Source organism: Astyanax mexicanus, chromosome 20, assembly GCF_023375975.1.
Source record: "Astyanax mexicanus isolate ESR-SI-001 chromosome 20, AstMex3_surface, whole genome shotgun sequence".
Taxonomy (NCBI): domain Eukaryota; kingdom Metazoa; phylum Chordata; class Actinopteri; order Characiformes; family Acestrorhamphidae; genus Astyanax; species Astyanax mexicanus.
The window spans coordinates 3519624-3535007 of NC_064427.1; the positions used below are offsets into that span (position 1 = coordinate 3519624).

The 15384-nt window shown below is 39.2% G+C and overlaps 1 protein-coding gene across 3 annotated transcripts in view; it reads right to left on the reverse strand.

Moving 5' to 3' along the window:
- Window positions 1–657: 657 nt before the first annotated feature.
- rfx3 (regulatory factor X, 3 (influences HLA class II expression)) overlaps window positions 658–15384 on the reverse strand; it is a 37447-nt gene continuing 22720 nt past the window's right edge. For 2 of the 3 annotated variants that reach the window (XM_022680897.2, XM_022680895.2), the window contains 8 exons: window positions 15161–15276; window positions 14890–15044; window positions 13877–13974; window positions 12441–12590; window positions 12112–12320; window positions 11413–11566; window positions 11052–11094; window positions 658–9620 (listed from right to left, as the gene is read on the reverse strand). In XM_022680897.2, coding sequence (XP_022536618.2) covers window positions 9328–9620; window positions 11052–11094; window positions 11413–11566; window positions 12112–12320; window positions 12441–12590; window positions 13877–13974; window positions 14890–15044; window positions 15161–15276 — 1218 coding nt within the window. In that variant the 3' untranslated portion in view covers window positions 658–9327. The remainder of the gene's footprint in view (window positions 9621–11051; window positions 11095–11412; window positions 11567–12111; window positions 12321–12440; window positions 12591–13876; window positions 13975–14889; window positions 15045–15160; window positions 15277–15384) is intronic. The other variant, XM_022680896.2, reaches the window with a different exon arrangement.

Sequence of the window (15384 nt, forward strand, 5' to 3'; positions counted from 1 at the left end):
TGTATGGTTTTATGTATGTATGTTGAACGTGTATTTAATGTGGTCATAATTTGACGACAATTTATAATAGCTTTTTTGTTGTTTTTTTTTTCAACAAGAAAAGAGTTTATTAATTGAAAGACAGCCACAAGTAAGTAAACAACACTAATAAGCTAGCCTGAGCTCAAGTCTGAAATATTCAGAAAAAACAAACTACATGTGTCTTGGATAGTTCCTCTATTTTCCTCGTAACGACACACTAAAATGTTAATATATGCCTTTATAAATATAAAAGTTCCCCAGTTTTGTTATCCTTCATGTAAAATACACAATACAAATCACTCTACACATATTGGTTAGCTCTTACCAATTTTTCAGAGAATATAATTTACTAAGAGAGAAATTGAAACGACACGAGAGAAAAAAAAAAAAAAAAAAGCAAAGAGAGGAGGAAAAAAACAAAAGAACAAACAAACAAAAATAATACATACTGTATATGTATATGTAAAGTACAATACATCGTCTGATAAAAAGAGAAAGAAGGCGGGGAGGAAAAAAGAAAAGGAACAAGGAATCATCACCATTGTACACTTTCAAAAAACGGAATGAAAAGAACGGGAGAGTAAATAAATAACCTTCCATTTTTATTTCAATATTTACAACTAAGACTGCGTGTTTTTTTTTTGTTTCTTTTTTTTTTTTTTTTTTTAATCCAAGCACGTCGAGTCGCTCGGGAGTACCACGATGCTTGTGCTTGCATTAGAACGCGCTACAGCAGGCCACGACTCACGAAGTAAACCGTCAAATGGCACTTAAAATATTCAGATATAATCAAAAAGCCTTAGAGAACGAAGAAAAGAAGGAAACGGAAACGAGCACGATCACTTTACGTAGGATAGAAACGGGGGAATGTCGTGATTATGATTAGTGCAGCGTTCTTAATGGCGAAATCCTGTCAGCGCTTCCTGTTTAAGCGACGCAGAATGCAGACTTCCCACAGTTATCAGTCGCCCCGGTGCGGAGGCGGAGCTGTGTGCCTCTATAAGCGTTACATGTGCATATCTCTGTGGTTGGTGCGATAATTGGGTGGAGGGGACGAGGACAGTGGGGACAGGGACACCTAAACCACGGATAAGATTAGATACTGTGGGAACCAGTCACCCAAACACATCATTATGGATGCTGCATGTGCATATCTCTGTGGTTGGTGCGATAAGGGGATTGAGGGGACGGGGACATTGGGGACAGGGACAGTGACACCTGAATCATGGCCAAGAGTAGACACTGTGGGACACAGATACGATTTAAGAGTAGACATTGTGGGAACCAGTCACACAAACATGTCTCTATGGATGCTGCACGTGCATATCTTTTGGGTTGGTGTGATAAGGGGGTGAAGGGGACAGGGACACCTAAACCACGGATAAGAGTAGATTAGATACTCTGGGAACCAGTCACCCAAACACATCATTATGAGTTCTCCATGTGCATATCTCTGTGGTTGGTGTGATAAGAGAGTAGAGAGGACAGGGACAGTGGGGACAGGGACACCTGAACCACAGATAAGATTTAAGAGTAGACATTGTGGGACACTGATTGCCCAAACACAACTGCTCTGCGCCTATTTACGTTACATGTGCATATCTCTGTAGTTGAGGCGATAGTAGGGACAGTGGGGACGGGGACAGTGGGGACAGGGACACCTTAACAACAGATAAGAACCAGTCACCCAAACACAACTGCTGTCGTGCCTCTATAAATATTACAGATGCATATCTCTGTGGTGAGTGCAGGAAAGGAGCTGGGGGGTGGATAAATAGAGGACGACGGGGCCAGTGGGGACAGGGACACCTAAACCACAGCTAAGAGCAGACCTTGCAGAACACCAGTCGCCCAAACACAACTGTTCTTCTTCTCATTTATAAAGATTGCATGTGCAAGTCTCTGTAGTTGCAGCGCTAAAAGGGTTGAGGGGACAGGGACACACACAGAGGACAGTGGGGACAGGGACACCTGAACCACAGTTCGCCCAAACACAAATGCTCATCTTTTCTTATTTATAAAGGTTGCATGTGCATATCTCCGTGGTTGGTGCAGAGAGGATGGGGAAGAGGGGGACGTAGAGGACACCGGGGACACCTGAACCACGGCTAATGATAGACCCTTGTGGGACACCGGTCAGCTCAGACTTGAATCCTGACGCGCTGTCTGCTCTGCTTTACGTCTTTGTTCGTACGCGAGAGCGGGCGGGCGAACCGGTGGTCCGGGAGGTCTTAGTGAAATCATAAAGGCACTGAAGTCTCTTGTCGGTGAAGCTGCCGTGCGAGAGAAGAAAACGAGGGACATGTCTCTCTCTCTCTGTCTCTCCTCGTTCTGCAGTAACTGCTCAGGGGTTTGATATGTTCAGCAATACGTCATGTTAGTTTGTGGTCTTTCCCTTCACTTACGCTGACGTGCATCACACTTTGGTGACAAAAAGGGGCGTGGCTAGGACTCGAAAGCAAGGCCAGCTCAGGTCTCGGGAATTAAAAAAAAAAACAAAAACAAGACAATTATGGTGAAAGAAAAGGGAAATTTAAATAATGAGGCATTTCATCATATTGGCAAAAAAAAGGGGAGGGGCATAGAGTGCGTTTACAATCCGAACAATGTTTAATACATTTACTGTGTATAATCTGATTTGTTTTACTTTGCAACCAGCCAGAAAAAGGCTGTGTTTAGACTCCAAACCCAAACCTGTTTCTTGGCATATCTAAATTATCCAGGTTATGTAACCAGATTGATATTTGACAGTCTAAACAACCTGAAACCACATGAAATAAGATTTTCACAAATCTAATACAATCAGTGTCTCAGTCTGGATGCAAATCGGATTTGATCACTTGCAAATAACAGTGTGAACAGTCATCTTAACGGATCTGATTTGAGAAAAAATCTGACTGAACAAACTGACTAAAATTTGGCTCAACAATGTTAAACATTAAAAGCCCTATCCAGACAGGATTAGTTTCTCAGGGCGTACTGGGGTAATTTTCTCATTTATGGGGGGTTTTTATCCTCTGTGATTTTATTCCCGTCCAGAACGACCATGTACGTGTTTTTCTCTGACGTCCTCTGAGAAAATTACAGGCTGATTTATCTACTGTTTTTCCCTGAACTCCGTGCTCCTCTCTGAGTTTCATCACCTTTTGTTTAATAAAATAGCTATTTGTCCACTGCCGCGCACCGTAATTACACTTTGGGTGCACATGAAGATCCACGGAGATCCACGTTAAAACACAACAGCGAGTGGAAATGGAGGAGCTACTGAACCCTTTTAGAAAGCCTAAAAACTCACTGGTCCTCCTGTTTTTTCAATTGCAGTCTGGATGCAAGAGTTTAATCACTAAGTAGAAGTGTGAAATATTTTTCACAGATGTCACCTTGAGAAACTAATCCTGTCTGGATAGGGCTAAAGAGTCAAAATATGAATATACATCAGCTAGAAAATTAAGATAATTTAGTTTCATTTAGTTTCATTGTTGCGCCAAAAGTGGGAGGTCTGTTTTTACTGATATACACAGAGACTGAGAAATCGGAGAATACTCTGGTTAACATGTACTCTGTATCACATGTAATAAATCAGACTTTTAGACCATAATCTGATCTATGAAATCTGGAGTACGGATAATTGCAGCATTGTTTGCATGACTACTTGATCAGATAACTGCAGTAATCAGATTATTACTGCATGTAAACGCACTCATGGGACGCGGCAGGCAGGTTCGAAATAAACACGGAAAATCTGTTTATTCACTGTGGCACAAAAACGGAATAGAAAAAAAAAAAATCAAAAACAGATTTTCATAATATTCTAGCAGCACGATTAAAAAAAGGCATGCATGACCAAAAGCACTTTCATTTAAAACTAACCAATACGCTAAGAGCTGTTCTCACTTCCAGGCACAAGAGGATACAACCAAACCGGACGAATGCAAAGCGAAATCAAATCAAAAACATGGTTAACTTTACATCAGGGGAAGGGGAGGGGCCAAACACTACATACAGATCACTTCCTTAATCTGTAGTGTAACGTTTTTTTTTGTCAGCAGTTTCATTAAATGCCACGTTTTGTGGCTTTTGTGGCTCATTTTCGTTACAAAAGTGACTTTTAAATCAAGTTTCTATTAACTTTGCACATTGCACTCCCGATAAAAACCAAACAAACAAACAGCAAACGCCATGATTATCATCAGGATTCAGAAAGGGGGCGGGGCTTTTCGGGAACATTTTCCCTTTTTTAAAAAAAAAAATCCTAAAAGAAAGAAGCATATCGTGCAAAAATTAGGCACAAAATGAAACTTGAAATGTTTGTAAATATGTAAACAGCATTAAAAAAAAAGTGTCCATAGACCAAAAAAAAGAAAAAGACAAAATTAAACGACAGCACTTCTGGGCTGTTAATTCACCCAAAACAATTAAATAAACAAAAACAATTCAAATAAAATAATTAAATGTCAGTAGCAGTAAAAATAAAGAAGTTTCCTAGTTCATTCATCTGTTTTTTTTTTCCCGTGTGTCACATGACAGCAATCAAAAACAAGTACAAATGCAGTACCATAAAGTAAGTCTGTTTCCATAAAGTCAGCACCACATTTCCTCTTTTTGTTTTTTTAAATAAAGACGTGTATAGAATATATGTAGCTGGTGCTCTCGGGTGAAAGGGAGCCATTAGTGTTGACCTTTCGAGATCATTGGTCCAAATAACCAGCGCAAGCTCCTCCCCCTCCCCTTTCACAGTCAGTTAACGGATCAACCCATCAACTAAAGAAGCTACAAAAGCAAATACCACCATCTCAGAACGGCTAAAACCACACGAAAAGAAACGTAGGAATCAAAATCACCCTTAGTATATTTATATATATTTATAGCAATATATATAGATCTATATTTACCTTTATATTCATAGCAAATAGCAACTTTTGGTCCCGTATACAGATATCCAGTGTTTCACAAAAGGAATGAACAGTGTGTGATTCGTAGGGGTGGGCAATACGATGATACTTTATCATTATCGTGGACGGTCAAGATGCCATAACATAAAAACCACCGGCTGAATATTGTGTTGACTTTTTTTCTTCGTGCCAAAAAAAGATAACTAAATCATCAGTATTATTCATTTAACCTGTGATTTAAATGTTGTTAAAAAAAATAAATAAATACAAAATCATAAGAGAATTGTCTTGATCCAGCTGTACAAATTCATGGGCTTTCATATAAAAAAAAAAAAAACTCTTAAAAATGATGAGTTTCTTTGATTTTACCGAATTGAAAACCTTTTGCACCAGGAGTAAAGCAGCATAAAGTTATCCAAAAGCAGTGTGTAAGACTGGTGGAGGAGAACATGCCAAGATGCATTAAAACTGTGATTAAAAACAGGGTTATTCTACCGAATATTAATTTCTGAACTTTTAAAATTTAATGAATATGAACTTGTTTTCTTTGCATTATTTGAGGTCTGAAAGCTCTGCATCTTTTTTTTGTTTTGTTATTTCAGCCATTTGTCATTTTCTGTAAATAAATGCTGTAAATGACAATATTTTTATTTGGAATTTGGTAGAAATGTTGTCTGTAGTTTATAGAATAAAACAACAATGTTCATTTTACTCAAACATAAACCAATAAATAGCAAAATCAGAGAAACTGATTCAGATAGTCTCTTAATTTTTTTCCAGAGCTAATTTGTTGTTGGAAAAGTGATAGATAGATTCCAGTGGCATGGGAACTGCTAGACCCTAAAACAGAGCTCTGAGGGACTCCACAAAACAGGCTACACTGTTACCAAGTAATTCACAGTCATTTCTCAAAGATTTAGGGTTAGAATTCAAGGGATTAATCACTATAAAATGGATTGTATCAAATTGGAATAGGCCAGTCCCCAAAAAACCTGGAACAAGACACCCTCATACAGTATAATAGCATTATTTAAATGAGGTGCATCGTGCTGGTTCAATTTGATCAATTATTTCATAAATCTCTTATTAAATAAATAGCGACACATGATATCGTCCACCCCTAGTGACACAAGCATGGCCAGGAATTAGAATAAGTGTGATCAGATGAGACAGATTAGACAAGACCGGTACAGAGTAACGTGTAAATCAGAACTGCAGGGCTTTTGCATCCAAGGGCTGGCACCACTGGTGTGAGGTAGGGTGACGTTTACACCAACAACCTAAATGACCATCGAAAGAAAGAAAAAGAGGAAAAAAAAAACACAGAAAAGACACTCAAATACGTCTGCTTCCAGCCCTAATGTGTGTTTACACACACACACACACACACACACACACACACATACATACATACACACATTCAACTCACACACAAAACCCTTCACCAAGGCCTTCACAAAGGCAAAGAGAGAGTGACCACCACTTACACTAGAGATACACCTGCTGTTAACCATCGCATCCTGTGTCCAACTGGTGCGTCGACTGTGCGACATCTTTAGAAATGAATGTAATACATCTGCGAGGTGCGGTAAACAAATATTCTAGGGGCAGTGCAAACACTTAATAGCATCAAAGTGACGGAAAGCTATCAAGCGAGTCAAAAATGAATGGGTTCATATGGAGCTCCTGAGAAAATCATATTTTATAAACTGGTTGATTTGTTGAATTTTTATACTAAACAATTTACTAAGATCCTCAACACTAGATCAAAATTCTAATTTAAATATTCTTCTGTTGTTAACCATTTGGTTTCGTGTTTTATTGAGTGATTAAAATGTTACTTTTCTCTGCACTGATATATATATATATTTTATTATTGGGAATGGAATCAGTAAACAGGAGTCAAATACTTTATATCCTGCCTTTTAAACATGATCTAACTGTGTGACTCCAGCATTAACTCACCAACCAGTCAATCAGCTCACAGTAGCAGCAATGCTACAGAATCTGTTCATTGTTTATAACTGTTTAAAACGGCAATATACAGGTATGTTCTCTTGATTTGATACTTTCAGAAAATAAATAAATATTGATGTGATGGTACGTGTCCTCTCGCCGCGTGTGGGCTTGTCTGTGCAGTTTTTGGATTCAAATGAAGCAACAGAAGTAAACCATCGTAAGACGAATATTTTAGATTTTTAATAAACCTAACTGTAGTCTATAGTTCTATAAACCCATATTCCGCCATTTTCAGCTTCTCTTCTGTGGTTAAAAGGCAACAGTTCTGTGGGTGTAAGGCTCGTATGTGCATGGTGTTGCAGCACGCTGTCCCCTGATTGGAGGATGGCAGGGCTGCATTAACACAATGCAACCCAGCATGCGCCGTGGCATGTGGTGGCTCTCTCCACTGAAAAAAATAGGATGCTTCGGGGCTTAAATGGCTCTATCCACTCCCATTCATTGTGGGCTCACTTGTGGGCTCTCTCTAGCAGTTTGCAGTCATTTTTTTGATATAATGGGGAACTAGCTGGAATGACCATCCTCATATACACATACATCATGTGTCCTCCAGTGTAAGCCTTCACTAAGTGTAGAATGTTTTTTGTGTACCGGTAAAGTATGTAAACCGTTACGTTTGCATGAATGCCTAACGGCAAGTGTATCTCCAGCCTTTAGGACAATTTATGCTTTTGCATCAAATCTACGCAGTAGCCTATGCACACTTTATGCATGGCTGTGTACCCTATGATGTAGCCTACGGCACAGCTTGATGCACAACTGCCCAGTAATGTACCTATGAGATGCAGACAACAGAAACACGCTCAAAGTGGCACACTCCCGCCTTGTGCACAAATGCACAAGTATAAATGCCCACAACAGCGCAGGACACTTGCACAGGCTACACCATAGACACTGCTTTGACTTTGACACAGCAGTATAATTTAGTCTTACCACTAACGTCGAACCACGGTAACCCTCTGTGTGTAAACCAAGCATCCAGACAGTGCTGTACCTCCTACTCATGCTGATGACAGACCACAAATCCAGCCACCAGTCCATTACACAAGATCATTACAAAGATCAGAATCTGTCTGATTTCTAGGAATGATCAAAGAGTGAGCTTTCTCAGTACAAAAAAAGAAAACAAACCAAAAAAATAATAAAATAAAATAGTTTAGAATTTACAGAAAAAGAAAAAAGGAACAGCGACGAAATGAAAAGCTGTTGCTGGGTTAAGGCACTATGATGAACCCGAGGTACAAGAAATCCCTGACATTCGCTCTGTTTTACAACACGGCACAGGTGGGAGAGGAAACAAAGCTTTACAAACGGCCCCGAACAGCCAATCGCCACAGGTTGTGTTTTTTTTTTTTTTTCATTTTTTTTTTTGGTCCAATAAAACAAAAAAATAAAAAAATGAAACCACGACGACGAGTAAGTAGAGTTTATGTAAGTGTGTACGTGAAACGGCTCCTCTCCAAAAATCTACCAAGCAACTTTTTTTTTCTCATTTCCACAAACAGAAGGCAAAAGGGGAACGCTCGAACACGACGGTGCAGTCCGATGGATAAGCAAGCTCTCAGTAGTTCAGTAGTTTAGTAGTTCAGTAGTAGAGAAGTTTGAGAAGTTCAGTAGAGTCATCCAGCCTGCCTGAGGTTATAGCAGCACAGTATACAGCAAGATTTCCCACTGCAACACAAAGCCACATGACCAGTAGTACAAATAAATAGAGGGGAGGGGGAAAAACAAAGAAAAACAAAAAAAAAAAAAAAAAAGTGAGTAGTCAGTAGTCAGAAATTTCTTCTTTTTTTTCCATTTTCATGTAGTTTGTGGAGCTAGTGGCGTGGATTTGAGCTCTTGGTCATCGAAAAGATCAAAAATTAAATAAAATTCACAAAAAAACAAAACAAACAAACAAAAAAAAATCACAATTTCTACCAGCATAAGGACTTTAAATGCCAACTTTCAGCACCTTCACTCTCTCATTTCAAGGGTTGCTCCCAAGAAAAAAAAAAAAAAAAAACGATGGACCTGATCACACAGACTTAATCCAGATTATGGCAACACAGGACTCGAGCTGGTTCCTTTTAAAAAATGTAAAAGTAAAGAAATGAAAAGAAATGTAAAGAAATGTAAAGAAAAGACAAGATCGTGCAGCTAGCTGTGTCCTGCTGCGATGCCACTATTCGGTTGTAGTGTTACTGCATGTGTGATCCAACCCTTCTGATCACGAGACAGATACAGATATGGGAGGATATTATGGGATATGGTGGGGGGGGTGTATGGAGGAATATGAAGGGATATTGAACTGAGAGGAGAAACGTGAAGAAAAAGTGAGGAGAGCAGAGAGAAAAAGAGAGGATGAGTGAGATGAGTGAGAGGTGTGAGAGACGAGGGGAGTGACCGGTCCTCTTCACACAGAGGCGTAAGCGTTCCCCGCGCCGCCGCAGTGACGGATGGTGGTGGGTCCGGTGACCGGACCGAGGATGTGGTCGGTGTGTCCGGCCGCGGTGAGCTGAATCGGCCCCGGCTGCACGACTCCCACCACCGCGCTGCTGCCGTCCTCCATGGTGCCCACCTGCAGCACCTGGATCACCTCCGCTTCGGCTTTCTCGCGCTTGGCCAGCGGCTCGTCCACCTCCTCCATCTCCTCGTCCAGGTCGCTGTCCATCTCACTCACCTCGTCTGGAAAACACACAGCGAATCCTGTTAACGAGGAACTTTCTTTAATATTTAAAGCAAGATTTCTATAATAATATTCCTATATTTTAACATTTTATATTAAAAAAAATAAAAATAAAAATCATTTGTTTTTAATTTACACTAGCTAAGACATTTCTCAATGAAACATTGCTCAATTTGAATGCATAAGAATGGTTTTGTAACTAATATCTTATAAAGTATCAATTAACAATTACTTGACACATTCTTTCCTTAATGTTCTTAATGCACCCTCTTTATACTGTGTTACCCTAAAACGTGTAAGAGGTATTAATGCTTGTAAATCAAGGAAGTAAATAATAATAAAAAAGCCTGTTAATGCAATTTCCTAATGTTTTTGTGCTTTTTTTTGTATTTATAGCCAGTGAAGAATAAATGTTGAAATTAGGAATGGGCGATATGGCCATAATATTTTATATTTCATATTTCAAAAATACACTATTCACTGCAAGAAAAAAAAAAAAAAAAATATTATTACATACTAGGGGTGGGTGATATGGCTCTAAAATAATATCACGATATTTCAGGGTATTTTTGCGATAACGATATACTTGGCGATATAGGAAAACTAAAATAATTTATTTATTTCAGGAATATACTATAAAAGTATAACAGTATAATCATAATGTGGCAAAATAAATAATATAACATAAAATAAAATAATGCAGCAAAAAATATTGCAGAATATTTAGTGCATGCATATAAACTGCAAACTAAAACAATTATACAATAAATACACCTAAAGCTTCACAGTAAATAATAGACTACTTTTAAGACAGAACAGCCCTATTATCACGATATGGATTTTTAATATCATGATATTTCTGTGTCACGATATATTGTATACGATATAATATTGCCCACCCCTATTACATACAATATAATTTTGCACAGCCCTAGGTGAGATATTAAAAAATACAAGAATTTTATCAGATTTGTAACAGAAGTCAATGATCTAGAATCATCATTGAGTCATGATACTATAATAATAATAATAATAATAATAATAATAATAATAATAATAATAATGCACTCCAAATATCTCCATATATCCAGGATTAAAGTAAAATAAATGATACTGGACAGATATAATCTGTCTCTAGTAGATATATAATGGGAAATGGAATGGTTGATATGGCACGATATTTTAGGGTTTAATATCGTTCACGATATTGAAAAATTTTGACGATATTATCGTGTACGATACGATATGACACACCCCTAGTTGAAAGGGTCATTTTGCTTGCTAAAAATTTTTAATTTTAGGCCAGCATTTAGGCCAGTTTCAACATTAGCCTAAGAAACCTGACTCACAAAAGCAAGCTTATACAGACACCACACTGGTCCCAAATAGTGACAGTGTTAAAAACTATAACTATTAATATATAATATGAACATAAGCAGAACATTGCTCACCTTTGTCAATGTTGGTCGGCAACATGGCATTCAGATTACCAAACTAGAAAAAAACAAACAAAAAAAAACAGCAAAACAAGAGAAATATTCATCATCATTCATCATCATCATCATCATCATCATCAAAACATACCCCCCTCTGCAATATCTAAACTAGACAAGCCGGTCCAAATCAGTCCTTTAAGGCCTGTGTCATTACCTTCAGACATGACAGTTTAACATGCCTTGGTGTGTTGCACAAATCATCTTCAGACTGTCCTTCAAGGTCATTGCTAGGTGCTCATGCTAAACCACACAATGCTCTTAGTGCTGCAGGACTATAATAAAGCTGAAGCAGTGGAGATGCAGCCCTCGTCCTTACCTCTCCCATCACACCGATGGCCGTCGCTCCCGTTGCCTGAGCGACACGGTGCTCCACCAGGTAGAACATGTACTCGTCGTAGAGGAGGCGGATCAGGTGGAAGGAGCCAAAACTGGCAGCACTGCGCAGAGTCAAGTCCCGGATCACCATCGAGCTGCGAGTTTACAGGACGAGAAGTGTTATTTTTATCGTTTGGACACTTTAATAGCCATTAAATACAATAATATAATCAAAACGTGCTAAATCTTGATTTATGTTTTTTTATGTATGAGGGCATAGCCTACCATTAAAAACAAAATAACAAAAATAAATCAACTAACATTCAACATTATCTTGTCCAGATCCAGTCGTTATTCGTTATTCATAAGCTTCTCTGGTGAGCTTTTGTTTACATCCCTCCCCTGTCTCTCTGTTATAAGGGAGTTTTTTCCTGGCCATGTCCCAATTCACTAGCCGGGGCAGCGATAGTGTATTGGACTGCGACCCTGGTGACACTGGTTCGATCCTTCATACATAAGGAGCACCAGATTATTAGGCGTATTGTACATTTTTGGGAAAATTAAAGGATTTTAAGTGCACCTTACTGTCCGAAAAATACGCTAATATACTGTATGGTCCTTGGGCTCTATAAAGATATTTACAAAGACCTAATATTCATTTACACTGTATGTGAAGATGTTTATTAAAACAGAGACTCACCTGTAAAAGGACCACTTAAGCAGGAACTGGCGAGCAGCTTTAGGAAAAGTGTGCCGGTCCTCGTAGGGCTTGAGCACCTGGCAAACCACGTTGTCCAGCCAGGCGGCCCACTGCTCCAAGGAGCTCTGCTGCTGCAGCGTGGCCTTGAAGTCCTGCTCCAGCCGCTGGACCACACCCTCCTCACACTGGCACACCCACGAGGCTTGCTCCTGTACAGGACAATACAGGCACAAACATTAATACTAATACAGCCAGACAAAAGACTCCAGTTACTTATGTCTATATAGTGCAGATGGAGCTATATAAGGTCTAGGTGGGTGGGTGGGTACCTGTACGTTGGCGAAGTCGACGCGGTTGAGGTCGCTGAGCATCTGGTTAATCTGGGAGGTGTTCTGCAGGACGGCACGCGCTGCCTGGGCCAGGTGGTTCAGAGACGTGTATCTGCGCAGGGTTTGAGCAAAGGCACTAACAGTAGATACCTGATCAAGAGAGAGATAACAGAGGAATGTTAGGAGTAAAGGAATGAGGAAATTAAAGACCAAATTAGAGTCATGTCATCCCTTTGCTGATAACTTTTATGGAGATGCGGGTTTCATTTCATTTTCCAGCAGGACTTGGCACACTGCCCACACTGCCAAAAGTACCAACTGGCCTTTTGTAATATTTACATTTTCTGGGACACTCATTTTTGAGTTTTCATTGGCTGTAAGCCATAATTTTCAACAATAAAAGAAATAAACACTTAAATCTATATAATATATAAGTTTCACATTTTGAACTAAATTACTGGGATAAAGTAACTTTTTTTAATAAAAAAAAAAAATTGAGATGCACCTGTATGTTTCGGAAAAATTACTGAAAACGATACGATACATCACAATATTTAAATTGTGTCTCATTTCTACATATAATGCAATATTTAAAGTCTGTCTGCCTGTGGGAGATGGAAATAACATATTTTAAGACAAGTTTAAAGACTTTATAAGGATCTGCAGATACACACTTCATTGCATCCCTGGTAGATGCTCTGCCATAAAACAGCACGGCTGGAGATACAAAATAAAGTCTCCAGAAAATGCTTCATGCTGTTTTATTAGAAAGCTATTTTATCTTTGACGTATTTCACAAAGTCATGAGAATGAGTGGAGTAATGAGCTTGTGGTGACAGCCTTGTGCAAATCAGATAATTATAGCAGCTCCCCAGTAGCTTTTATTAGCACTTGGGTGAAGTTCTCTAAAAGCACAGCACATATTATAACCCTGTGAAACCCTAAAAACCTCCGGAAGAGCCTCCAGTAATGATTATAATGATTTATGGGTATTTTGTGTTTATTTGATGAATCATCAGTGATTAGGTTAGTTAGTTTTTTTTTTATTTAGATAATAAAACAGCATCATTAAATTAGAAACTTTAGGTAAATAATAAAACTTAAAAATAAAGTCATTTTTATCAGTGATGTTACTTTGACATTGAATGTGGTCAAACTGACCCCACTGATAAAAGCAGGGTTAACAAAAAGAGCAAATTAACAAGAAAGAGCTGGTGGGTTGACTTTGTTTAAAGGGATATTAAAACAATTTAATATTCCAATTCCCAAAGTCTGAACGTTCAGAATAAAATCAATTAAATTTATCGCTCCAAAAATGATGTGCTTGTATTGTTACTATTATTACACTATTACATCAGTGCCATAAATTGGTCTTAAAATAAAAAATTGTCCAAAAAAAAAAAAAAAAGCCACAGTTAATAGCACGCTGAGCCAACCTTGGTCTGGATCATCTTCTGGGGAATTGCGCTCATGGCATTGGTGAGCCAGCCCTCAAGGCTTTTGGCAAAGTTACGGATGGCTTGAGTCAAGGCACCTGGTGGAGACAAAACAGGGAATTATTAATAAAATCACTGAAGGACATTTACTGCTTTCCTCCTTATAATAAATGTATTCATTCAGCTGGGTTTGCTTCTGTTATTTTGCACTGAAGCCACAAATTAGAATTATGCAGCTAAAATCACACAATTACATGCATTTTCATGTATACTAATGTATCATACTGTATCAAAAAGCACAATGCAATTCACCAGAGATTACCTAATAACCTGGTGCAGTTTGGGACAGGTTATGCGCTAACAAGGGTTGCCACTTTTCAGAAATGAAAATAAGGGACGCCCACCAAATAAATAAAGAGGGTTGGACAATGAAACTGAAACACCTGGTTTTAGACCACAATAATTGATTGTGGTGACGGACAGTTCTGGTGGAAACAGGAGAGTTGAGGTGCACATTGAATTCTGCAGTGATTTGAGCAGCCGTGGTTTTATGTTTTTTGGATACAATCCAGGTTAGCACCCGAACATCCCTTTCAGACAGCTTCCTCTTACAGCGTCCACAGTTAATCCTGTTGGATGTGGTTGGTCCTTCTTGGTGGTATGCTGACATTACCCTGGATACCGTGGCTCTTGATACATCACAAAGACTCGCTGTCTTGGTCACAGATGAGCCAGCAAGACGTGCACCAACAATTTGTCCTCTTTTGAACTCTGGTATGTCACCCATAATGTTGTGTGCATTGCAATATTTAGAGCAGAACTGTGCTCTTACCCTGCTAATTGAACCTTCACACTCTGCTCTTACTGGTGCAATGTGCAATTAATGAAGATTGGCCACCAGGTTGGAACAATTTAGCCATGAAACCTCCCACACTAAAATGATGACAGGTATTTCAGTTTCATCGTCCAACTCCTGTATATTATACATATCAGGTACAAAACAGTCTGCTTACTAGGAATGGGTCTGAGTACATCAGGGATGAGGATCTCCACCAGGGCCTGGTACATCAGGTGATCGCAGGCACTCATCCACTTCAGCACGGCCTCACTCCGGCACAGCAGCAGCAGCCTGGCCCGCGGCAGACGACCCTCAATCTCGCTCACCCCGCTGCATCCGTACACACACACATATACACACATATACAGACAGGTTTATGATTAGACACTTGTGTGGGTGTGTGACAATAGTTTTCATTACCAATGTCTGGTCAATAACACACAGACCTGTTTTGTATGATTGTGGCTCCCTCTACAGTGTTGGAAGGAGAATAGCGCCAGAACGTCTGCCACAGCTTCTCTATCAGGCTGAACTGAAGGTTTACCACCACGTCCAAAATGGCCTGCAGGTGAGAAAGCAGAGAGACAACTAAAAACATGCACACTAAGGGCAATTAATCCAGACAGACAACACCTAGAGTGGTCTTAAATTAACACTGACTGACTACTAG